Source organism: Silene latifolia, chromosome 6, assembly GCF_048544455.1.
Source record: "Silene latifolia isolate original U9 population chromosome 6, ASM4854445v1, whole genome shotgun sequence".
NCBI lineage: Eukaryota > Viridiplantae > Streptophyta > Magnoliopsida > Caryophyllales > Caryophyllaceae > Silene > Silene latifolia.
The window spans coordinates 124,626,752-124,652,279 of record NC_133531.1 but is presented as its reverse complement, the minus strand read 5'-3'; the positions used below and the strand labels follow the sequence as shown (position 1 = coordinate 124,652,279).

The 25,528-nt window shown below is 38.2% G+C and overlaps 2 protein-coding genes across 2 annotated transcripts; both read right to left on the bottom strand.

The window, feature by feature from the left end:
* Positions 1–252: 252 nt before the first annotated feature.
* On the bottom strand, positions 253–5,253 carry LOC141587215 (transcription factor MYBS3-like). The gene is made up of 3 exons (XM_074408668.1): positions 4,807–5,253; positions 1,458–1,669; positions 253–1,057 (listed from the first exon to the last, which is right to left on the bottom strand). The coding sequence occupies exons 1-3, from the start codon at positions 5,123–5,125 to the stop codon at positions 518–520; spliced, it is 1,071 nt and encodes a 356-aa protein (XP_074264769.1). The 5' UTR covers positions 5,126–5,253; the 3' UTR covers positions 253–517.
* A 379-nt stretch (positions 5,254–5,632) lies between these two features.
* On the bottom strand, positions 5,633–25,507 carry LOC141588612 (uncharacterized). The gene is made up of 6 exons (XM_074410043.1): positions 25,457–25,507; positions 10,941–11,290; positions 9,824–10,521; positions 8,916–9,241; positions 8,397–8,570; positions 5,633–5,872 (listed from the first exon to the last, which is right to left on the bottom strand). Exons 1-6 carry the CDS (start codon positions 25,505–25,507, stop codon positions 5,633–5,635), a joined length of 1,839 nt encoding a protein of 612 aa, XP_074266144.1.
* Positions 25,508–25,528: the final 21 nt, after the last annotated feature.

Genomic DNA, 25,528 nt, shown 5'->3' with positions numbered 1-25,528 from the left:
TCAGGATATTCAGCTTAGGGAAAGAATACGATTATGCATCCATCTGATATCAAATCCCGGGAATTCTAGCACAATAGCACATGAGTTCTCACAGACAAGGATGAGATATGATGTTCAGAAATCAGAATACAACCAATCAACAGTGAATCTCTGTGTATCATCTTTCTGTAATGTGCTACTTCATCTACTTAAAGATCAAGTACAAGAGGAACGCAACATTTCCCAGAAAATAGCAGAATTGCAACATAAATATACACATTAAAAATTACTGTTTAACTTACTGAAACTCGGGTTAACAACTGTATTCAATACACACAATTTTAGACCACAGTAAAGAATCGACTTTTGAGAGAATAACAAACTACCTAAAATTGATCCCAAGGAAGAAACCATTTGAAAAAAAAAAAAAAAGACGGCTCAGAAACCAAACTGCACAGATATATCATTCATATTAACAGTACAACTGTGAAGCTCAAGAGCTCTGAGCCAAACCTAACACTAACTTGCACGTTCACACTCACACAGCATGGATTGGACTTCCACCAGGGTTCATACCTGAACTGCTAGGGGCGGGATTAGCCTGAAAGGCAGATTGCCTAGAGGAACCTTCTAGTAATTTCTTCGATAAACTTGACTGCTCTCCGCTCCCAATTGTTTCACCCAAGCTCAATTTTGACATGCCAACCAGCTCATCAACATTGATTGGATTCTTCGAGTGTACTGCCGTAGGCTTAACCACCTCATGCATCTCCTTAGCTGGCTCAGGATTATAGCCTGTCCAGAGTGGGATTGGATAGGGGTAAAATGGAGAAACATAAGTTGGATAAACAAGAGGGTAATAGTTTTGGGGGGTGTCACTTGGGTAGGAGCTTTGTGAGGTTTCCGGCTTAGCAGGAGCCGGTTCTGGGTCCATGGAGTTGGAGTTGGTAGACGCCATTGATTCACATTCTTCATCAAGGGATGGAGCAGGATGAAATGAGTCGGGATTTTCAGTTTCAGTATCTAGAGGTAGTGTTGGGAGAAAGTCATGTGATACCATTTCTGTATCACCGCCTCCCTGTAAAAGCAATAATAAAAACCAAGTGTAAGACAGGGCAAAAGACTCCATATTCATTGACACTAAAATATGATGGAATAAAGCAAAATGATTCACTACACACTAAAATAGTAAAGTCGCAGAGTGTGGATGGGAATTCTACAACCCTAATTTCATTATGAGTTGTCATAAAGCAGCCTCTATATGTTAAAACACAGAGGTAACTGGTAAGGCTGTGTAAGTGTGTAGTGTGTATATTCAACCCCCTTTCTCGAGTCGCCACCATAGGCAATTGCCTCTCAATATTGATCTATTGTAGCAGTTATAAGAAGCGGGTTGGTTAATCTGAATCGTCTAACATGCACTTTCCAGAACAAAATCGCCTATATTAATTTTTTGAATGAGAGGAAAAGGTTGTCACCTCATCATCAGCCACAATATCAAACAAGCTAGACCGCCTTTTCCTTCTGGACACGTTGCTTTGCCTGATGAAATATTTCTGAGCATGACTGGCAACTTGAGTGGGTGTCCTTGACATCACATAATTACGAGATATTCCCCGCCAATCACCCTTCCCGAGTTTTTGTAGCCCGAGAAGAAACATCCTGTGTTCCTCTTCAGTCCATGCAATACCTACAGTAAGAAAAATACTGTCATTTCACATATATTTATCATTTGTCTCATCATTAGCAAATGTTGGTGGCGCCAATAGAGGACAAGATGATGGAAAACCGACTAAGATGGTTTGGCCATGTGAGAAGAAGGCCTATGGACGCACCAGTTAGGAGGCTGGAGACTTGGAGAACAGAAAAGGTCCCTAGAGGCAGAGGAAGACCGAGACAGACATGGCTGAGAGTGATAGAGCACGATATGAGAGTTCTGGGGCTTGAGGAGAGTACGGTGACGGAGAGGGCACAATGGAGGGAAAGGATACATGTGGATTTTTAGTATTTGATGTTTTTTGACAGATTTAGTGTTTTTTTATTTATTTAATTTCAAGAAATTAATTTATTTATTTTTCTCTCCTTTATTACACACTTTTTCAACAACCACTTTCTTATAGATTTTACCTGGTTCATTCCGGATCCTTAACTCTATTTCGGTTTTTAAAAATCGTTTTAATCTTTTCTCTCGATTTAAATTTTAAGTTTTTATAAAAGAAAGACGGAATTCGTTTTTAAAACCCCTAAGTTCAGCTTGACTTTCCATTACATTTTCGTTCTCCCTTTTTGTGTTTCATCTTCCCTTTTTTTATTCGCTTTTTGAGGCGTGCGTCCACCCATGGACGGTTCGAAAGGATGATTCATGTCAGCCGACCCCAAATCATTTTGGGATTAAGGCTCTGATGTTGTTGTTGTTGTTGTTGTATTAGCAAATGTCAACTAGCTTAGCTGGTAACATCTTGACTCATGAGGTGTGTTACTCACACTCTCTGACAGTGTCGAGTTAAGCGTCAGGCACGGCTATTTAATGCGAAGTTTTCAATTTTTTGATCTAAGGTGAAGTGTCGAAGTGTCGGATCGTGTCTGACACACGACACGACATCTAAGTGAAGTGTCGGAGTAACATAGGCTACATAGCTCATGAGAGTTGGTACTCATGACCTCGAGACTTGCTACAAATAAAAGAGACCTTATACCCAACTATAGCTCGAAAAAGCTGACCCGATCAAACCGCCAAAAACCTGACCTCACATAACCTGAAAATTCAGTGAATCGAAACCGACTAAACTCGACCCAACCCAAGGTTAAACCGACAACAGCCTTATTTATCTGAACTCGAATCCGGCCCATACTGATAGGAGATGTCTCTTGACCCGAAATTGACTCAAACTGATTGATGACGGATGACAGCCTTAATTGTTACTGATTGACGACGGATGACCAGATAACAAATTAGCATAGGATAGTCCAAATAAGACCGAATTGACAATCAGCTTAATAGTTTTAACTTCAAAATAAAACGGACTAAACTCAACCTAACCCAGGTTAAACCGATAACAGCCTTATTTGTCTGAAGTCTGAACTCGAATCCGGCCCATACTAATCGGAGATGACTCGTGAAACGAAATTGACTCAAACTGATTGATGACCGGATAGGATCGTCTAAATAAGATCGAATTGACCATCACCTTAATTGTTTTAACTTAAAACTAATTTACATGCACCAAAAAGTTGTTTTACCAGTCCAAACACGAATACATAAGATAAAATATAGGTTGATAACCAAACGCAGTAAATCCGATTCAACCTGTCAACCAATGATGACCGGGCATGAACCCGAACCCGATATTGACCCAAAAAAACCTGAACCTGATACAACACAACCTATTTTAACCCGACGCATAACATACCAAGTAACCAGATTGTTACATCTACTGACCCAACCCAAATCCTTCAAAAAAGTGTGAGAGGAAAGGGCCAAAAATTTTCTAATCCAAACAAGAATGCCGCCACTAAACAAGAGCATCTCAACTTGAACAGTCTCAACTTATCACAACTAATAGAATAGCCCTCTGCTTGACCAATTCCACATATTTATGCACAGTTCAAGGTAACGCCAACTAAAAACTAGCTTTAACGATTTCCATCCACACATTAGCCACCCACCATAATCCCATATGTTGATGCAAATACCACTTATGAAGTAACTTACTCCCTCTGTCCCGGTCATTTGTTGTCTTTTTCCATTTTGGGGTGTCTCGGTCAATTGTTGTCCTTTCTATTTTAAAAATGAACTTGATGAGTAATTTGATCATTCACACCCAATTTGTTCCACTTGTCATTTAGAATTGGCCCCCTCCACTTTCCTTGGTCTTTGTGCCAAAACCAAAGGACAACAATTGACCGGGACGGAAGGAGTAAAAGACAATCAAACAATAGACCAAATCAACCAATTTGAATCATCCAACATTCCGATCACCCTAATTGCACATGTCCTGCCTAATAAAAGTTCCTAGAGCCTACCATACAAATGCTTCTTTTAAAAGAAAATACCTATCATCTATCAGTCTAAACCTTCATCAGACTTTCCCTTTTTACCTTGTTTATCGAATAAATAACCAATTAACTAAAATGAATAGTGGAAAAGGTCAGTGGACCATACTCCCACCAAATTGAAGTTCCTTCTAACACCTCTTCGAAGTTAAACTCAGAACCCCATGAGTCGATATTTGGGCTTAAAACACTCCAGTAACCTGTAAACAGGAGGCCTAACTGCCTAATCCTCAAGGATGTATTAATACGTCTAAGAAATTATTCCACCTAACTTACTTTCCCCTGGTTCTCAAATAGCGACATAAACTACTCTAAAACTCAAGTCCACGCGACCACGCCAACAAACATACTTCGAACAGTCCAAATAAGCAATAACTGAGCCACGATTCGACAACTTCCAAACCATGACACCCTCGGTTACCATAAATTTTCCTTCTTAAGATCTCCATAGTACACAAACCAACTATTCCTCCATAATCAGGTACTACTAATTTAATACTCCTTACAGCTTACGTCTGAGTCATTTGTTTACTTTTTTTTTTCCCTCCCTGGGAGGAAATCTTAATCAAAGGTAAACAAATGATCGGGACGAAAACGTATATTCCTAAATTATCCATATACATAAAACAAAATACCCCAAAAACAGCAAAACAATAAATCATTAATCAAATACCAAATCAAAAAATAAAACAAACCCAACAAAATTAAACATAATCCAAACAATTAAAACCACTCAAAATCCCCCCAAATAAAACAATGAAAATTACAATGAACCTTTTTTACGGTCGCGAGAAGAAGAACTGCCAGGGACGAAATCCTCGGAACCATAACCAGCCTCAACGGCGGCAGCAGCAGCGGAAGCGCGGAGGTGATCAGGGGTATGATCGCCGGCGGCAGGGGAACCAGGGGTAGTGTTACCAACGACACCGTTTTGATGAAGAGAAGATGAACCGAAATGAGAAAGGTTACCCATACTAGCACTCTTACGGATAGATCCATCAGTTAATCGGACTCCGAATAGTTTGACCCCTCGGTTCGGGCAGGTACGGGAGTTGTGCCCGTTGTGGCTGCAGTGAGAGCAGCGGCGGGTCATCGGGTCGGGTTGATGGAGTTCGGGCAGGGTTTGGAATTTGGATGTGTGTGTGATCAATGAGGGATGATGAAGATATATAATCCAAGAGAAGATATAGAAAGAGTGATTTTGACTGAATAATGTTTTTTGGTAATTATATTATTTTATTATTTAATTTTATTATATTTGCCTATTTGGGTGCGTTTTGGATAATTTGGGTCCACGTGGCTATGCTTCTTTTCTTTTCTTACCCTTTGATTCATGGCAAATTACGGAGTACGTATTCTGCTGGGCTCTTTCAATTTTGGATGTGTTTTTTTAGGGTTTCTACGATTTTTTTTTTTTTTTTTTTTTTTTGACAATAATAAACTGATATATATTAAAGAAAACACAGCTAGGATACAGTGTTAGCCTGTTGCCAGGCGTACAGACCAGTAAGGATAAATGACAAACAAAGCACGGATTTCTCGAAAGGAATGTCGTGCACTAATTGGGACTGGCAAAGAGGTTGCCAAAACTGCAGATAGTTTACAACAAGTGACTAAGAAACAAACAGAACTCAGGCTCAGAGAGTGGGCGTAGCGCATAGCACATAGAACTATAGAAGGGCCCTGGTAGAAGCGTCAAAAGACGAGCTTGCGCGTACAACACTTGACTTGGAGTAATCCAACTCAGTACTGATGATGCAGCAACTAAAACAGCTCGTTTTTGGGACATATCGTGTGGAGACAGAAAAGGAAACCGCACTCCGTTGATGTGAAGATGGATCTGTGATAACACATGGTGTAACAAGGTCATTAGAGGGGTACAACAGTGTAGGACGTACCTTGGGTAACTGAACATGCGAGTGCAGTAAATCCTCAATAAGTCTACAGGTAACTGCTGGGTCACCATTGTGATTTCGAAAAATCACTGCACTACGATTTTTGGGTGTTTTCTGATGACAGTTTTGATCTTATTGGATTTTTTAACGTGTGATAAGAAAATTAAAGAAAGATTTCTAAAAATATCAGATATTGACGTATAATGTTAGTCATAATTAATATAATAATTTTTTAAATCTTTCTCTAATTACCTTTTTAATGTGTACCTTTAAAATACACATTAAAGAAAAATTCGATCTTATTTTAGGGTAAACCTTTGTAACTTGAACTACTACATCTCGTCGAACTAGGATATTATCGGATAGGGTCATTTTTGTGTTCAGATTAATTTCGGGCGGGTTTGGTCAGTTTTTCGAGTCGTGTAATCTTTTGACATATCTATTTAGGGGGTAATGGGTTAATTTTACTCCCTTAATGGAGCGAGTATTACGCTATCTTTCTCATTTGTATCTTCAACTACCATCATTTTCATCCATTGTTCATTTAGGCTCTATTATCCATTTATCCGATAATAATTACCTTTATCCCAAAAATAGAAAAAATCTCAATGGATCTAGATAAATGTTCAATAGGTCTTAGTATAGACGGGTGGGGCGAACAGACGGGTAAAGACCTCTAATAAAATGGATATGGGGGACAAGGTGGGGCACCCCATGTGCTTCCCACTTTATTACAAATGGGTATTTTGTGAGGGAAAATGGTATCCGTCTATACGTATAGACGGATAGTGCCCGTCTATAATGAGAATTTGTGATAAATGTTATAAGTTTATAACCTAATGTTAATGTGTAATGATTTTATCAGTAATATATTATTTAAAAAAAACTATTTTTGCTATAGCATAGATATAACCATAGCTCCGCTCTTAGGCGTGACTTTGATTTTGACATGGCCCGTATGAATCGAACCTGATGGACAAATCCCACTTACATGACTTACTTAACGTGTCTAGACATGAGAACTCGAGAAGTTAATATTAGCGGATGAGGCAAGGCATGTGACCTAGCTAGAGCCTATAATGGAAGGCATATTCTTGCGTATAATCTCACATTTACTTCTTGAGAAGTTTTAGTTTGTTTATTGAGCAAATTCATAGGTGACCACGCCGACTAGACACAAAGTACACAATGTATTAAAAAACCTTATCTATCTTATCCACTATACCTTTTCTTTTTTGTTATTATAAGAATTATATTGCATGATTAATCACAATTACAAGCATCCTATTTATATAAAGACTATGCCCCAGTTAGCTAGGATATTTACTAATTATATAAGATGTCAATCACTAGAAATTAGGAACTAAACTAACTAAAAAGATATACTTACTAAAATATAGCTAACTAATATACAACATAATAGGGAAAGAATATTGACATATTCTAATACTCTCCCGTAGTCGAAGCGGGAGGAGGACGGATGCTGAGAGCCTGAGGCTAGATCGAAAGTCGTCAAATAGGAATTTGGGTAGGCCTTTTGTAAATATATCCGCATACTGCTAGCTTTACAGAACATGAAGAACTTTAACCTGACCAAGAGCAACTTTTTTCCGGACAAAATGAATATCAATTTCGATGTGTTTCGTTCGTTGATGATTAACCGGGTTACCAGATAAGTAAATGGTCGAGACATTGTCACAATACACGATGGTGGACTTACGAATTGGACATTGAAGTTCGAGTAGGAGGTTGCGGATCCAACAAGACTCCGCGACCACATTAGCTACACCACGGTATTCGGCTTCAGCGCGAGACGGTTGCTTGTCTTTTGGAGGACCATGAAACTAAATTATCACCCAAATAAACACAATACCCGGATGTGGACCGACGCGAATCCGGACATCCATTCCAGTCAGCGTCACTATAAGCAATTAGGGACGATGTGGATGACACGGACAGATGCAAACCATAGTGAGACGTACCTCGGAGGTAGTGGATAATCCGTTTAAGTGAACCAAAGTGAGCTTCCCGAGGGTCGTGCATATATAAGCAAATTTGTTGCACCGCGTATGAGATGTCGGGTCAGGTGAAGGTTAAGTATTGGAGGGCACCGGCCAGACTACGGAAAAGTGCGGGGTCCCTGACTGGCAGGCCAGCATCAGCGCTCAATTTAGACTTGGTATCCACAGGAGTTTGGGCGGGTTTGCATGTTGTCATATGGGCCCGAGTAAGAATATGTTCCACATACTTTTTTCTGATGGAGGAAGTGTTAAGTAAATAGAAACATAAGTCGTATCCCTCTTCTTTAACAATACGATGTATTTATATTACATACTACGCTAGGGTTGGAATTACTCCAAAGCCCAATACGACAATAGACGGGCCTAAGGCCTATAATACGGATTAACTCTATTACCTACCCCCCCCCCCCTCCCCTCTCTCAAGTTGGAGCATACAGATTCAGAATACCCAACTTGCTGACCAAAGAAACAAATTGGGTAACACCGAGAGCCTTAGTAGGACATCAGCCAACTGCACTTTAGTGGGAACATGAGACGGAGTGACAATACCCTTCTGAATGGCATCACGAACAAAGTGGCAGTCCATCTCAATATGTTTGGTACGCTCATGGAAGACCGGGTTCTGAGCAATATGTATGGCAGATTTACTATCGTAAGAAATAGGCACGGCGGAAGACTGAGGTACACCCAAACACTCCATAAGACCGCGGATCCACTTAATCTCACATGTGATGGCTGCAAGCGAACGGTACTCGGCTTCGGCTGACGAGTGAGAGAGACACTAGGTTGTTTCTTCGTTTTCCACGAGATAGGAGACGGGCCAAGGAAGACAAGCCAGCCGGTAAGGGAGCGACGAGTGAGGGGACACCCACCCCAGTCAGAATCGCACCAACCAGACAATGTCAAGGGAGCACGAGAACTTAATTAGAAGAATCCCTTGACCAGGAGTACCTTTCAAATAACGAACAGTGCGCAAGGCAGTATTCCAATAATCCTGTCGAGGAGCACTCATAAAGCGAGATAGTATATGGACCGCGTAGGATAGGTCTAGTCTCGTGACAGCGAGATAGACTAAGCGACCAACAAGACGTCGATACGGGGCTGCATCAGGAAGTAACTTACTCATCGAGGAACCAAGCTGGTGATGTTGCTCAAGTGGAGTGGGAGCCGGTTTGCACCCGAGGAGACCCACTTCCTCAAGCACATCGAGGACATATTTACGTTGGCATAGAAACAGACCGTAATAATTGCGAGCCACTTCAATACCCAAGAAGTATTTCAAGTCACCCAGATCTTTCATATGAAAACACGAATGCAAATACTCTTTAAAAGTTGTAAGTGCTTGGACATCGTTACCGGAAATAATCAAGTCATCAACATACACCAAAATATGCAAACGGGTTTCACCTCTAACATATGTAAACAAAGAGTAGTCATAATAGCTTTGTAAGAAACCATACCGCTTCAAGGCCTAAGCAAGCTTAGAAAACCAACAACGTGGTGCTTGCTTAAGTCCATACAAAGACTTTCGTAGCCGACAAACAAGACTAGCTGTCTTTGACTCAAACCCCGGTGGCAACCGTATATATACTTCCTTATCTAAATATCCGTGAAGAAAAGCATTGTGAACATCCATCTGATAAATATGTCAATTCTTTGCCGCAGCCACAGCTAGAAAAGCTCGCACCGTGGTCATTTTAGCTACTGGCGCAAACGTCTCATCATAGTCCACACCCTCTGTTTGATGATTACCAAACACTACCAAAAGAGCTTTTAACCGTTAAATAGTAGAATCCGATTTGTATCTAATTTTGTAAAGCCATTTACTTCCGAGACCCTTCTTACCGGGTGGAAGTGGTTCTATGGACCACGTACCATTGTCAATAAGAGCCTGCATTTCAGCTTCCATGGCCTTCCGCCACCCTTCATCTTTCACGGCCTCGTTAAAATTACGAGGTTCGGTGTGTGATGTTAAAGCTGCAAGGTAAGTACGATAATGGGGCAAAAATTTGTGAGAAGAAAAATAATTAGTAAGGGGATACGGCGTACTTGAGAGTGACTTTGACACGGTGAGACTGGATGCACTAGATGAACTACTACCTTTACCAGTAATATCAACCACATAATCCCGCAAATTCGAGGAGGGAAATTTTACCAGATGCCCGCGACCCAATTCCGCTGGTACAACCACGTCATCAACTGTGGCGATCTCCGGAGCCGTAGCAGAGGGATCAGACGGAGTGTCAGAAGGCATGACCGTGGCTACAAAGGATGACCCAGCCTCAGTCGACACCTTGGTGGGATATTCCCAATCTATTACCAAATCATCAATAGCCTGTGCGTCCAAAATGCTAGGACTAATCGTACTTAGTGCATCCAAAAATGGAAATTTATCTTCATAAAAATGTACATCCCGCGACACAAAAAATTCCTGACGCTCCAGGTCATATAAATACCAACCTTTCTTTCTAGAAGGATATCCTATAAAAGCACATTTACGACTTCTACTTGCAAACTTGTCACCTTTGGCCCGTTGATTATGGGCAAAACAAAGACACCCAAATACTCGAAGACTGTCAAAATTAGGGGACTTATGAATATGGTTTCATAAGGCGTGACCCCGTCTAGAAGGCGAGACAGGGTACGATTAATTAAATATGTAGCAGCCAAAGCACATTCACCACAAAATTGAATAGGGAGGCCTGCTTGAAACCGTAATGCGCGTGCAACGTTAAGAATATGCTGATGTTTACGCTCAACCGTCTCATTTTGTTGAGGCGACCCAACACACGACGATTGGAAAATAATGTCATGATTATCAAAATAAGGTTTTAATGAATTGAATTAGGTCCCATTGTCACTCCGAACAATTTTTAATGTAGCGGAGAATTGGCGTTCAATCAAGGCCACAAATAGCATAAATTTATCATATACTTCAGTTTTTGAATTCAAAAGATAAATCCACACTCATCGGGAAAAATCATCAACTAACGTTAAAAAATAACGTGCACCAGACGACGATGGAGTATCAAACGGTCCCCATAAATCACAGTGAATTAACTCAAATGCACACAAGCTGTTATTACTACTGAGAGGAAAGCTACTACGAATGTGTTTAGCGCGGTGACAAACCTCACACGGCTTTGACAAAGAATATTTATTATTGCGAAAGAAAGGAAGCAATTTAACTACTTGCTCAGACGGATGTCCCAAGCGATGATGCCATAAACTGAAAGAAGTTGATACTGCAACGGTACTCGTACTAGCTTGCGGTTCTTTACGTAGGTAGTATAGTCTATCTAGGCGATCACCCATGCCAATCGCCACTCTCGTATCCCGGTCCTGAATAATACAGACAGAAGAATTCGTCACAAACTCGCAATTCAAGGCATCACTCAATTGAAAAGTTGAAATTAAATTACAATGCCATTGAGGAACATAAAGAACGGTGTCAAGGGATATTTTCAAAGTGAGGTCCACACGACCCACTGTCGAAGCATAAATCTTTGAGCCATCAGGCAGCCTGATAACACGGTTCGGTATAGTTCTTGTTAGAAATCAATATCTCATTACTTAACATATTCATATATGTGATGATTTAATTTAGTCATAAAATTAAACATTGATCTTATGCATGTAAACAATAATAAAATAAGGAAGAAATCATCAACCCTTACATTGATATTTCGTATTTTTGGGCACAAGTGAGTTCTCCTACTCACTTGTTCTTGAGCTCTCCAAATATTGGATGAACAAGGATTCAAGTGTAGAATCTCTCCCAAGGATTAATACCCAAAGTAATCTCTTAATAAAATTAATATTATTATTACTAGAACAATATTAATTTTGAATAAAATTGACCAAAATATAATTTTATTCTCTTAATAATTCGGCTAAGAGAAGGGAGAAAGAGGAAGATTTTATCTCACTAAAACTCTTATTTTTTAGATGTGTGTAAGAATGAATGAATACACTAAATATTTTGGTAGTGTATAAGGTAAAAATTAAAGAGAAAAACCTATAGTTTTCTCTTCATAAAACCGGGTAGGAGGGGGAGTTCTTAGGGCCAATGCATGAGCAAGGTGCTCTTCACAAGAGGCACTAGGTTTGCATGGCTAGGTTTAGGCAAATATGATTATGTTTACCACTTAGTTAATAACATAATAATTTCCTAAAACACCCCACTAATTCGGTCCATTTAGAGATAAAATGGATTCCATTTTATCTTTGTCAATTTGTCAATTTGTCACATGTCACATGTCACATGTCATGTAAAATTGTTATGTATTTTTAACATATTAAAAATCAACGCATTAATAAAAATACGTCATATACAAAATTGACTTAGTAATTCATAATTACTTGTACCAAAATATTTTACCAATTATAAACCACAACATCTTGTATTTATAATAAATTATTCATTCTAATGCAATTGTTTTCTTAAACAATAATTTCATCTAAGTAATAAAACAATTCGATCACTTAGACCGTATCTTATTTAATCAAATTATAATGAGATATGTAAATATTACTTCCAAAATCGTCCGTCAATTTTAAGTAATTTAATCAACCCGTATCGTCATACGATCAATTAAATAATCAATTAAGAGTGTTACCCTTTAGGTATGACCTAAGGGGATCAACTGATCACCACCGTCCGCATGACAAGAATGTCAAACTCTAGTCAACCAATCATTACCGATATGTGTGGACCAGTTGACAATAAAATATTACTTCCCAATTGTATTCTTTAGAATGAGACTTAAACATGTGATCATCATGATCAACAGCCAGATCGCATTATTGTCGGAGGACACATATTCCAACAATCTCCCACTTGTCCTCGACAAGTGTGCGTCACCAATTCTCTTGTCCTATTACTATCTCCCACTCAATGCAAGGTGTCTTTTAGGTCGTACTTGCAAGCGATCATATCGAGAGTGGTTTCCTCGATCTGGAGAATAACTGATTGACCGGATTTATCTACCATAGATATCTTCCGAGCGTGGCCACGCATTTCCAGTTCATTACTCCTCGAGTGGCCCTGAGATATTGTTATAACCCTGACTAGGGGTGGACAATTCCTATCGCACTCATTCCCTTCGACTAGCCACAGCCATCATAACCCAAAATATGCCCATTTGACTCCATTTACGAAGGTCGTAGTAACACAAATCAAAGTTAATCTGAAACTGTGCCATCTTAGGCGAATAGTCTTTAGTCAAAAGAATCGACTCATTAGAATACTATAGTAGCTCTCGCCACGACCAGGCTATATAAATTTGCCAGAACTCTATAAGCGGTCATAAGGCCCGACAAAGTGTTCCTAAAAGTCTTCCTATGTGATCGACTAGTCATTCTCATATGACTCCATGGCACTTGAACTTGCCATCAATCGCATCACATTCTAGTCACTTCGAGACGTCACCTCATGTAAGTAACTATGGGCGAATACAATGCCAATCCGTGTTCACTTTAACGGGGTTCAATTGTCTCTACAACCCGTTTGGATGTAACAAAGTATAAGGTGAGTTAATAATAACTCAAACGACAAATGTTGACATCACATTCGGGTAGTCAATACCGTATTACAACCTTGTGATGCATATCGTAAGTGTGTAAACACCAGACGATTGCAATGGAAGTTTAACATATCATGTGTCCATGTGTTCAAACTTCTTTAATCGCATTTTTCTTTACATTCATGTTATCTCTCATAGCATGAACCTTACCAAGTACACATATAGGTTCCCAACCTCGGTTTGGATTCTTTATCTTGAAAGAACTTTCTGGTTGTTTATCACACAACCAACGAATTTGTGGTGGATGATATAACTTGCACTGATCAAGTACTCCACCCACTCACAATGCACTAGGTATATGTTTTGTAGAGTCTTGCAACAATTGTCAAGATGATTAGCCTAGCACTTCTCACAAGTCCTAGCATATTAGAAGATATTAGTTTGAGTAACTTCTTACTTTAACTAAGTATCTTTCCAAACTTCTTATTTCTCTTTTAGCTTGAAAAGCTTAGGATTTTCATAAATCCTTACGCGTGTTCGAACTTTAATATGTGCAACCTCTTGACACATAACAGAGTGTTCTGTCCAACACTGAAATCGCTCTTCGGATTCTCCTCGAGAATTCATGACGATTATTTTATGGCTTGCCAATGATTCATCATGCTCTTATGCATATGATTTATTATTGGACATGTGCATGATTATTCTAATGGCGGAAACATTAGTAACTAATAATCATGTGATCAATCATTCTTAGGTTCAATGAACGGCCATGACTGCTAATGGCAATTCCATTTTCATTGACATGAATAACCTACGTTTCTCGTTGATTCGATGTTTATATCTCAATACCTATCCAACATCTCATGATGTGATTGGATTCATCATTGTCCATCTTCATCCAGAATTGAAAACTCAAATACTTCTTTGTGAAAGAAAGTATTAGCTCGTCATTCTCAATGAGTAATGAGTTATAAACTTTTACAAGATGATTGCTCCCACTAAATTCCATGTCTTCACATGATAATTTCCAACTCCCACTTAATTCCACATGTTTCGCAATTGACTACTCAATCGAAACATTTCAAGAATTGAAATATATTTTGCTTTGCCAAGTTATTAAGATAAAACCATATATATTCCCATCATATCCTTTCAAAATACCTATTTTGAAAAGGTTTCAATCTTAACCTTATGGAAAGAGATTTTAATCTCCAACTCATTCATTTTATAATGATGCGCGGCAATGTCATTAGATTAAATGTGAATTATATCTAATACACGTCCTTCTCAAAATACCCTTCTCGGAAGGAGGTTTAACCATTTCATTTTCATAATGAGGTTAAGTAATGACATTTGCGTGGTTACTTAACTTAGCTCTTGAGGATATCGGCATATCATTCTTTGCAACTTTTAGTCATAAATCTCATTTATTTTCGAGGATGCAACTTTGATTCATTTAGACTCTTAAGTAAACATCAATATTTAAACTATTGGTCAAATGTTGTTCATAAACTAGTCAAAACTCTTGTTAAGACTTTACATTAGTCATTCTTATTCCAAAACTTTCTTTTGGTCTCCTCGTGTAGTTATCTTGAGAACATATTCTTTTGATTACTTCACTTGGTCTCTTTTGTCATGTAGATTTCATCTATTCGAGACCATAGATCTCATCTATTCGAGTACACTATATAAATAGGTATACCTTTATTCAAATCATTCTCCCTTGCGTAGATCTCATTTACACAAGTACACAAATTTTTCTTGGTGTTCTTTGTGTCTTCATTTTTCTCCCACTCTATCTTTAGAATAAATACACTAGAGATTCAAAGATAGTTTATGAAACACAAATAATGATTCTGAAGTATAAGGAGGACTATCTCATAGGTTGACTAATTGTTTTAAATTTGATAAGTGTACTTGGTGATTGACATTCCTTTAGGAGAGTTCATCAACTCAATATCACTTTATAATTGATCATACACAAGCCTTAAGCTTGTGGACATATAATGAATCCCATCATTATAGTTGTTTATTAGATCACTTTAAGTGAATGATCATATGTTTCTATGAGCAAGCGGATAAAGACGAATTTTAGAACAAGGATAAAATACGATAAAACGGGTGACTTGGGTTGCAAACCAAGCCACCATTATCCAAAATACAACCATTATCCAAAATACATTTCCATGTCGAACACGGAAATCAAAAGGTTCTAAAATCCGAAACATAAATTAAAATAAGACAATAAAAAGTCAAGCTTCATGGAAGCTACTCCTAGCTTCTTGATGGTTTCTTAAGCTTGCTTTTCTTTTCCCTTGTCCTTGCTTGGTGGAGGCCCTATTTACAATAAAAGGGGATACATTATCACAACTTTGTATCACAATACCATAGTTGAATTAGAAACATAAAAGAAGGGATAGTCATTTACCTACTGGAGTGATCTTTCCAGCTTTAATGTCACCAAGATATTTGGAACAATTTCTTTTCCAATGTCCAACACCATTACAATAATGGCATTTATCAAGAGGACCCTTCTTGATTTTGGAAGTGCTAGCTTCATAAGTCTTAGCTTTGGTGAAAGTGGGAGCTTGCTTCTTACCCTTCTTCCCATTCTTCTTGAACTTCCCCTTGCTTTTGGTGCTTATGTTAAGCACATCCTTAGGTGGGTTAACATTTAACCCCATGTCTCTTTCGGCTTGCACAAGTAACTTGTGCAACTCTTCAAGAGACACGTCCTTGTCTTGCATGTTAAAATTCACCCGGAATTGAACATACGCTTTGACTTTGGATAAGGAGTGTAGAATCCTATCTACAATGAGCTCTTTGGGGATTTCAACCTTTTGAATCTTCAAGGTCTCGACTAGCTCCATTAATTTGAGCACGTGAGGGCTAACCTTTTGGCCCTCTTTGAAGTCGAGATCAAAGAATGCCGCGGCCGCCTCATATTGGACGATCCGTGGAGTTTGTGAAAACATTGTCACAAGCTTGGAATAGATTTCATTAGCGGTGCCCATCTTAAAGGCTCTCCTTTGGAGATCCGCCTCCATCGCAAAGATCAACACATTTTTCATTGCGGCGGACTCCTTGTGGTAAGCCTCATATGCTTCCCTAGTAGCGGCACTCGACCTAGCATTAGGTTCGGGTGGAGAGGCCTCGGTGAGGTAACGAAGCTTGTCGTCACCTTGGGCGGCTAATTTGAGTTGGGCATCCCAATCGGAGAAATTTGACCCATTCTTTTCAAGTTTACAACGATCCATGAAGGATCGGAGCCATGAAGTATTAGTGAGAGGCGTGGCGTTGGTGTTTGGAGTGGCCATTTGTTATGAGAAATAAAAGTGGTCTACAAAACAAAATAGAAGGAATAAAACATATGTCGTTTTCATAATAATAATACTCGTAAAAATTTAATTTAAACAAGTTTTATTGCATTTATCTAGTGACCTCTACCCAACTTGATAAATGATTCCAAGACCCAAATTCATATTAATTTAGGCATCGGTAAAGCCGAAAAACAACCCTTATTAATATAACTCGGTGGATTAACCTTTTAATCGATTCTACTTTTAGAACTCTTGGTCGATAAATTTACATTAAAATTTATCTTTAGCCCGAAACACATCCGGCAACCGTCGAGAATACTTTCGTTGAGTTCAACCCAAATTTCGAATAAATGTGTCAATGATCCAAATTTACATCAACTTGGGATCGGTAAAGCCGAAAACAACCCTCATATTTATAAACTCGGTGGGTAGACATTTATCACCCACTTCCCCTACGTAACAAGGTTTGTACCCCGGTAAAGCCGAGTGCACTCCCTCACGAAATAGGTTTTCATGGTTTCTACTTTTTGGTAAGGCTATGTCTCAATTGATTATTTTAGCGAGAGGTCATGTAAATTTATTATCTATCACGTTTTAAGTGAACTAAAGCGGTGAACTACGATAATTATAATTGACACGGTCGATAAACTCGATTAAAATGACTATGCATGTTTTAGTTATGGCGATTTAGCGATGCATGCAACATATAAATAAAATGCAAAGCATAAATTAAATCCTAGTATGGCCTTCCTAAAATAGAAAATCTAATTAACTTTTACATATTCGGAAACCAACTCCATTGGTCCCTTGAACTTCGGTTTTAGCACGCATCTTGAGGTAACACCGTCTTTATGTATCGCCTTCTAGAGTGACACCGTCTTCAGGGAACTCCGAAATAAATAAATTACATAATAAATTACATAATTTCCTATTATACATTTGTAATTAAAATAAAATAGATCTATTAAATTACAAAACGGTGATACGAGATCACAATAAATTACAACCGAATCGATATTCCCATACATTTCGGGTAATACCAATTAAAACTAAGGCCATACTAAGTAAAAATACATAATTCAAAAATTACATAAAATAAAATTATGACAATCATAAATAAAATGCAGCATTATAATATGTATGAACATGCCCAATTTTATGCTAAATCGCCTTTAAGGAGCCAATATCGTATATTAAACGATTTTTACGGATTTGCGTGATTCAACCTTTTAAAATCACAATAAATTACATAAAATCATATTTATGCACAAGTTAATTATCCTAACCAACTTAGGACTCAAAATTAGTCTCCACTAACTCTTTGACTATAATTAACTTATATTTCTTAAAATTGTTCATTAGTGGACTCAAAATTACAATAAAATGCTATAAACTTCAAATAAATCATAAAAATTTCAAATAAATTTGAAATTTGAAATTTAAACTCATGAACATTTTGGAAAAATACCATGACACTCATAATATTCAAAAACTTAGGTTAAAATTTCGAAAAAATTATCGGAAAAACTATGTTGCGGTTTATCGGATTTATCAATTATAATCATAAAAACATGAGAAAAATTATATTCATCAACTTTTCAATTTTAAATCTGAAAAAGATAATAAAATGCAACATGTGACATTTTTCCTTAGTCATGAAGTATGTTTTAGCAATTATTCACTAATTAAGTCACTATTTATGTTATTTTTCATCAAAAAATCATAAATCATGCATAAAGACTTCATTATAGCCTATTATTTTACACACATCTTGTAAAATTGCATGTGACAACATACTAAATTTCTATGACCAGATTCGAAATATTTCTCATATTAACCTATTTTTCATTTAAATTCGATTTTTATCATGAAAAATCCATATTTCGAGCATAAGAACTTCAAAAATTATGAAAATCTACAGGTCATCTAAAACTAATACATGTGATAACATATCCAAAAACCACTGTAAAATTCGAAGTTTAGCTAATTTTAGTCCGAAAATGACATTTTAATCATAAAATCACATTTTTAATGCCATTATTGTATAAGATGAACAATAAAAATCCATAAATTAACCAAAATATCCTAAATACATTTTAGGATCAGAAACTGTAACATGCATAATTCATTTCGTGATATATCATAATAACACAAATTTACAAGTTTTATATGTTAATCGTATAACTCGAAAAAACTATAACCGATTTGCATGCAAACAACCAAAGGCTCTGATACCGCTTGTTAGAAATCAATATCTCATTACTTAACATATTCATATATGTGATGATTTAATTTAGTCATAAAATTAAACATTGATCTTATGCATGCAAACAATAATAAAATAAGGAAGAAATCATCAACCCTTACATTGATATTTCGGATTTTTGGGCACAAGTGAGTTCTCCTACTCACTTGTTCTTGAGCTCTCCAAATATTGGATGAACAAGGATTCAAGTGTAGAATCCCTCCCAAGGATTAATACCCAAAGTAATCTCTTAATAAAATTAATATTATTATTACTAGAACAATATTAGTTTTGAATAAAATTGACCAAAATATAATTTTATTCTCTTAATAATTCGGCTAAGAGAAGGGAGAAAGAGGAAGATTTTATCTCACTAAAACTCTTATTTTTTAGATGTGTGTAAGAATGAATGAATACACTAAATATTTTGGTAGTGTATAAGGTAAAAATTAAAGAGAAAAACCTATAGTTTTCTCTTCATAAAACCGGGTAGGAGGGGGAGTTCTTAGGGCCAATGCATGAGCAAGGTGCTCTTCACAAGAGGCACTAGGTTTGCATGGCTAGGTTTAGGCAAATATGATTATGTTTACCACTTAGTTAATAACATAATAATTTCCTAAAACACCCCATTAATTCAGTCCATTTAGAGATAAAATGGATTCCATTTTATCTTTGTCAATTTGTCAATTTGTCACATGTCACATGTCATGTAAAATTGTTATGTATTTTTAACATATTAAAAATCAACGCATTAATAAAAATACGTCATATACAAAATTGACTTAGTAATTCATAATTACTTGTACCAAAATATTTTACCAATTATAAATCACATCTTGTATTTATAATAAATTATTCATTCTAATGCAATTGTTTCCTTAAACAATAATTTCATCTAAGTAATAAAACAATTCGATCACTTAGACCGTATCTTATTTAATCAAATTATAATGAGATACGTAAATATTACTTCCAAAATCGTCCGTCAATTTTAAGTAATTTAATCAACCCGTATCGTCATACGATCAATTAAATAATCAATTAAGAGTGTTACCCTTTAGGTATGACCTAAGGGGATCAACTGATCACCACCGTCGCACGACAGTAATGTCAAACTCTAGTCATCCAATCATTACCAATATGTGTGGACCAGTTGACAGTAAAATATTACTTCCCAATTGTATTCTTTAGAATGAGACTTAAACATGTGATCATCATGATCAACAGTTGTGATCGCATTATTGTCCGAGGACACATATTCCAACAGTCCTTACATCACATAAGACATCGTAATCACCAGTCACGTGGTGTGAAGACCCCGTGTCGATCAACCACTTACCAGAATGTGTATGGGAAGGTGTCCCATAAACTGTTACCAGGGAGGCAGTTGAGGGAGGCTCGGCAAAATCAGATGAGGGGTTGGTACGAATAGCGTTTCTACTCTCGGGTTTCTGGGCATCTCCACGGTTGCTACCTTCTTCTCTGCTATGCGAAACAGACCCCCCACGCCCCCTCCTCGACCAAACCTACGGCCTCGAACAGACCCACCACCACGGCCTGGCGGTTTAATGCCCTTCAATTCATACCACCACTCAGGTAATTCATCCATAAGGTCGAAACACATGCTCCGATCATGGCCATACCGGTTTCATTGATTGTAATGAAGCTTCTGGCGTTCGGTACGAGGCAATAAAGGAGAGGGTTTGTGAGGGTTCTTATTCTTAATGTGAACATTAAAGGTCGCGATTTCAGTAGTATATTCATTACGACGATCAATACCACGCACTCTTTCTTCCTGACTAACCATATGAAAAGCTCTAGCAATAGTGGACAGAGTAGATTGCGCCAAAATAAGGGGCCGTAGGGAGGCATACGGACCCGGGAGCAGACCAAGTAGGAATTGATGGAGACGATCCAACTCACGACGCGTGGCATATTGTTTGCCACTGGTGCACCTGGTACAATATTTGCAATCAATTATGGGCTCGTGTTTATCGAGATCGTCCCATAATTGACTTAAGTAAATAGAAACATAAGTGGTATCCCTCTTCATTAACAATACGATGTATTTATATTACATACTACGCTAGGGTTGGAATTACTCCAAAGCCCAATACGACAATAGACGGACCTAAGGCCTATAATACGGATTAACTCTATTAGGAAGAGACCCTGACTATGGCGAATGGCTGCTATGCCGAGAAATAAATTGAGCGGGCCAAGATCCGTCATTGCAAACTTGGCGCGAAAAAGAGCCATAATTTCATCTCGAAGAGCAGTAGTGGACGTGGTCAAGATAATATCGTCAACAATAGAAGTATGTAGGCCACATTAGTACCATTGTGATAAATAAATAGAGAATTATAGGTTTTACTATGATAGAAACCAATGGAGGAGGCATATGTAGCAAACCGTTGGTACCATGCTCTAGGTGCTTGTTTGAGGCCGTAAAGGGACTTCTTGAGAAGGCATACGTGGTCGGGTTTATTCCGATCCCTAAACCCGGGTGGCTGATGCATAAAGACCGTCTCGGCAAGGTGTCCATGTAAGAATGCATTTTTGACATCAAGTTGATGAATAGGCCACTTTTTGGACACGGCAAGACTGAGAACGGTGCGTATAGTTGCTGGCTTGACCACGGGACTAAAAGTCTCATCACAATCGACTCCCACCTACTGAGACCTGCCATTGACAACAAACTGAGCTTTGTATCGCTCCAAATCGCCGTTAGCTTTAAATTTATGTTTAAACAACCAAAGACATCGTGTTATATTGACATTAGGAGGTCGAGGCACAAGAACCCAAGTCTTATTCTTAATGAGAGCGTCAAATTCGTCTTTCATAGCATGATTCCAATTTGGGTCATTAAGTGCATTTATAGGATTCTTGGGGATGGGTGATAAGGTGGTTGTCGAACACAAATCAAATAGGGGTTTGGGCTTGAAAATGTCGTGCTGAGCTCGGGTGGTCATTTGAGGTGAGGGAGGAGGGGGAGTAGAGTTTGGTGTAGGGATAGTCGACGAGGCCAAAGGGGGAGCAGCCGAGGCTTGGTTTGGGTCTGTCGAAGGGGAGGCAGTAGGTGTGGCGTGTGGACTGCGGTGCGTGGGCGTGTTGGGTGGGCTATCACGGTCAAGAGTGCCGTGTGGTATGGAGGACGGAGAACTGGCAAGGTGGTGATGCACATAAGGGGATGGGTCATTATCAAGAAAGTGATAAGAGGAGATGGGTAATTTGTCAGGTTTGGCAAATGGAAATACCGACTCATCAAATGTCACATGTCGAGCTATAATGACCTTATTAGTAGCCAAATCTAAGCACTTTTAACCACGGTGACTAGACGAATAGCCGAGAAATACGCACGGGGTGGCACGAGGGTCCATTTTATGGATAGATGTGGGTGGTTTGTGAGGGAAACAAAGGCAGCCAAAGGTCCGTAAGTGAGAGTAGCTAGGGACACGATGGTAAAGACTCGAAGTGGGGGAGGTGTTATGATTGGCCTTGCTAGGTAGAATATTGTGTATATATGTGGCCATGGCGAGGGCATGATGCCACATAGATGGAGGCATATGATCGTGAATAAGAAGAGTCTGCATGGTGTTGTTGATGGTACGGATTTTGCGTTCTACTTTACCATTTTGAGGTGAGGTGTGAGGGCACGAAAAACGAAACAACATTCCTTTGGAAGCAAAAAATTTATGGAGGGGGGAATTATCATATTCACGACCATTCACTACTACAGATACAGGCTATAACAACGGTCAAAAACCGTTGTTATATAAAAAAGAGGACGTTGTTAAAGCGGACGTTGTTAAAGGTTTTAACAACGGTTGGTTTTTCTAAGAAACCCGTTGTGAAAACTATTAACAACGGTTAAAAATCGTTGTCGTTACGAGATATTCGTTGTGGAAAGTGTGACTAATTTTTGGTGGGAAAATTATAACAACGGTTACAATAGAAAAACCGTTGTTATAACTAAAGACAAGCATTATTACTGCCCCTTATGCTTCCGATGCATGCATTGTTACTGCCAAATCCTTGCATATGAAAGGACAATATATGGAATGAGAAGGGTTATAAGATTTGAAGCAGGATATGGCACAACTTCCTAAACATATTAATTAAAAAACAACTCAAACGACACATTACTAAGTATAAATTCATGCATTATCTCAATAACCATTCCATTATATCACTATCTCCACCCTAAACTCCAAACCCTAAATCTTTAAAACCTAATAAACTCTAAACTTCCTTCAATAATGAATGATACCATTCGTTTTACATGCATTATGACCGAGTACAACAAGAGTTTCATACGCCGGTTGCTGGAAATCGAGAGGAGGTACAAGAGCTACCTTGAGGAAGCTCGGATCGCACTCAAGAACGCCAAAAAAAATGGCTTGTTAGAGCCGCAGATAATGCAGCTATATGACGATATAGCATCTGCGGAACGAATCCTCCAAATAGCAAAGGAGGAGAGGATGAATATCATAGAAGAGAATGCATCCCTATATGAACATCTAAGAATTGTATTTTTAGAAATGAAATAAGTTTATGTGTATATATATATATATATATATATATATATATATATATATCAATTAATTAAATTTATGCATTCCTCTCCATCATCTTCTTCTTTGTTTTATTTTATTTAATTTGTTTTACTAATAAACGCAGAAAAACTAATTAAGCGGATAATAATTAGAGAAAGAACAATAATGATCGAGAAAAACACATGCAAATAAAATAATTAGAGAAAGAACAATAATGACAGAGATGACAAAAACTAAAACCATAAAGCGATAGATATTTACCTGATAATTAGAGAAAGAAAGAGACGATGACAACAACAGTGACGGAGATGATAAAGCGACGATGAGAAAGAGACGATAAGAAAGAGTATGGTTGTGTGTTTGTGTTTGTGTTTGTGGCTGTAGCTGATCTATGTTTGTGTAGTATATATTGTGGAAAGAATTGACAACGGTTTTTACACATAAACCCGTTGTCATAGAGAATATATTAACAACGGGTCCTTAGAAAACCGTTATTAAAAAGTATTAACAACGGGTTTTAATATAACCGTTGTAATTACTTTTCACTAATTTTGCGCCAAATTATTAACAACGGTTATAATGTATTATAGAGTAAATTGTTGTTATTAGTTTTTATATTAACAACGGTTGTGCAAGTTTGACCCGTTGTTAAAACCAATAACAACGGTTAACAACACATAACCGTTGTAATTAAGTTTAGTAAAATTCGCGCCATCCATTTTACAACGTCTTATGGTGATTTTCGTGAATAAGCGTTGTTAAAGGGCCGTTGTGGTTGCCTGGATTTGTAGTAGTGATTATCGCATTGTAAAGTTTTAATAGGGGTGGAAAATTGAGTTTTAGCCATGTTATAAAATGTAGTAAAAATCTGACACACATGAGATTTATTTGTGATAGGGAAAGTCCACAAAAAATTAGTGTAGTCGTCAAGGAACAAGATATAATAACGATGGTTTAGGGTACTTAAAACAGGCGAGGTCCAAAGGTCCGTATGCACAATATCAAAAGGAGCAACAGTTTTAGATAAAGGATTATAGAAGGGCAATTTAATATGTTTTCCTAATTGACAAGAACGGCAAACAGACAAATTTTTCATGGGATGTCATGGTAATGTTTTATTAGTACAAAGAGAATTAAAAATGACGGGGCCTGGATGACCAAGGCGGCCGTGCCAAGTAGTAGCTGGAACCGCAGTGAAGGCATGTGGGTAGGAGACGGAGGTGGGCTGGTTCGTGGCATGTAAAGGGTAGAGGTCCCCCGTGCTATTGCTTCTCATAATCGGCATCCCCGTCTTGAGATCCTTCACAGTAAAACCAAAAGGGTCAAACTCGACAGAGACATGATTATCGATAGTGAATTTTCGAACCGAGACCAAGTTTTTAATTAGGTTGGGCACATGTAAAATATTTTTTAACAGGAGAGGCGGGTGAGGGGAAGCAAGAGTCATAGCACCACAACCAATAATTGGAATCATTTCACCATTTCCGACTACTATATGAAGAGAATTACTCAAAGAAGAATAAGAAGAGAGTTTACCATTATTGGAGGTCATGTGCGACGACGCACCTGTGTCCATATAATATTTGTCATCCGGTTGTTCAGGGAGAGCGATTGCATCATAGCCACGATATCTGTCGGAACGAATTCTCCTGGGGACGAACTAGTGCCTGTTTGAGCAATGAAAGCTTGCCCATTCTGACCGGGGTGAGGCCCGATGATTCCCTACTGGGACCGGGTATTGGCTCCAGTCCACCCAGCCGTTGGGTAGGGACACGGCGGCATAGTCCAACCCTACCGCGGTGAGGACGGCCACGAATTGAAAGGCACCCAAGTCCAAGTTCCTGGCTGCGGCTACTGACCATTAGGAGCATTATTGTTGGTGCGACCGCAGTTGTTTGAATTTCCACCATTGTTATTCTTCCCACGAGTCT

Coding starts and splice junctions, on each gene's coding strand:
- LOC141587215 (XM_074408668.1), bottom strand. CDS start 5,125: ATGACCCGCCGCTGCTCTCACTGCAGCCACAACGGGCACAACTCCCGT. Junction 1,670..4,806: donor TTCTCGCGACCGTAAAAAAG/GTTCATTGTAAT, acceptor TTCTTACTGTAG/GTATTGCATGGACTGAAGAG. Junction 1,058..1,457: donor ATATTGTGGCTGATGATGAG/GTGACAACCTTT, acceptor TTGCTTTTACAG/GGAGGCGGTGATACAGAAAT.
- LOC141588612 (XM_074410043.1), bottom strand. CDS start 25,507: ATGGTGGAAATTCAAACAACTGCGGTCGCACCAACAATAATGCTCCTA. Junction 11,291..25,456: donor CAACAATAATGCTCCTAATG/GTCAGTAGCCGC, acceptor TGTATTATTCAG/GACCGGGATACGAGAGTGGC. Junction 5,873..8,396: donor TTCTTTGGTCAGCAAGTTGG/GTATTCTGAATC, acceptor GTGTTATCACAG/ATCCATCTTCACATCAACGG.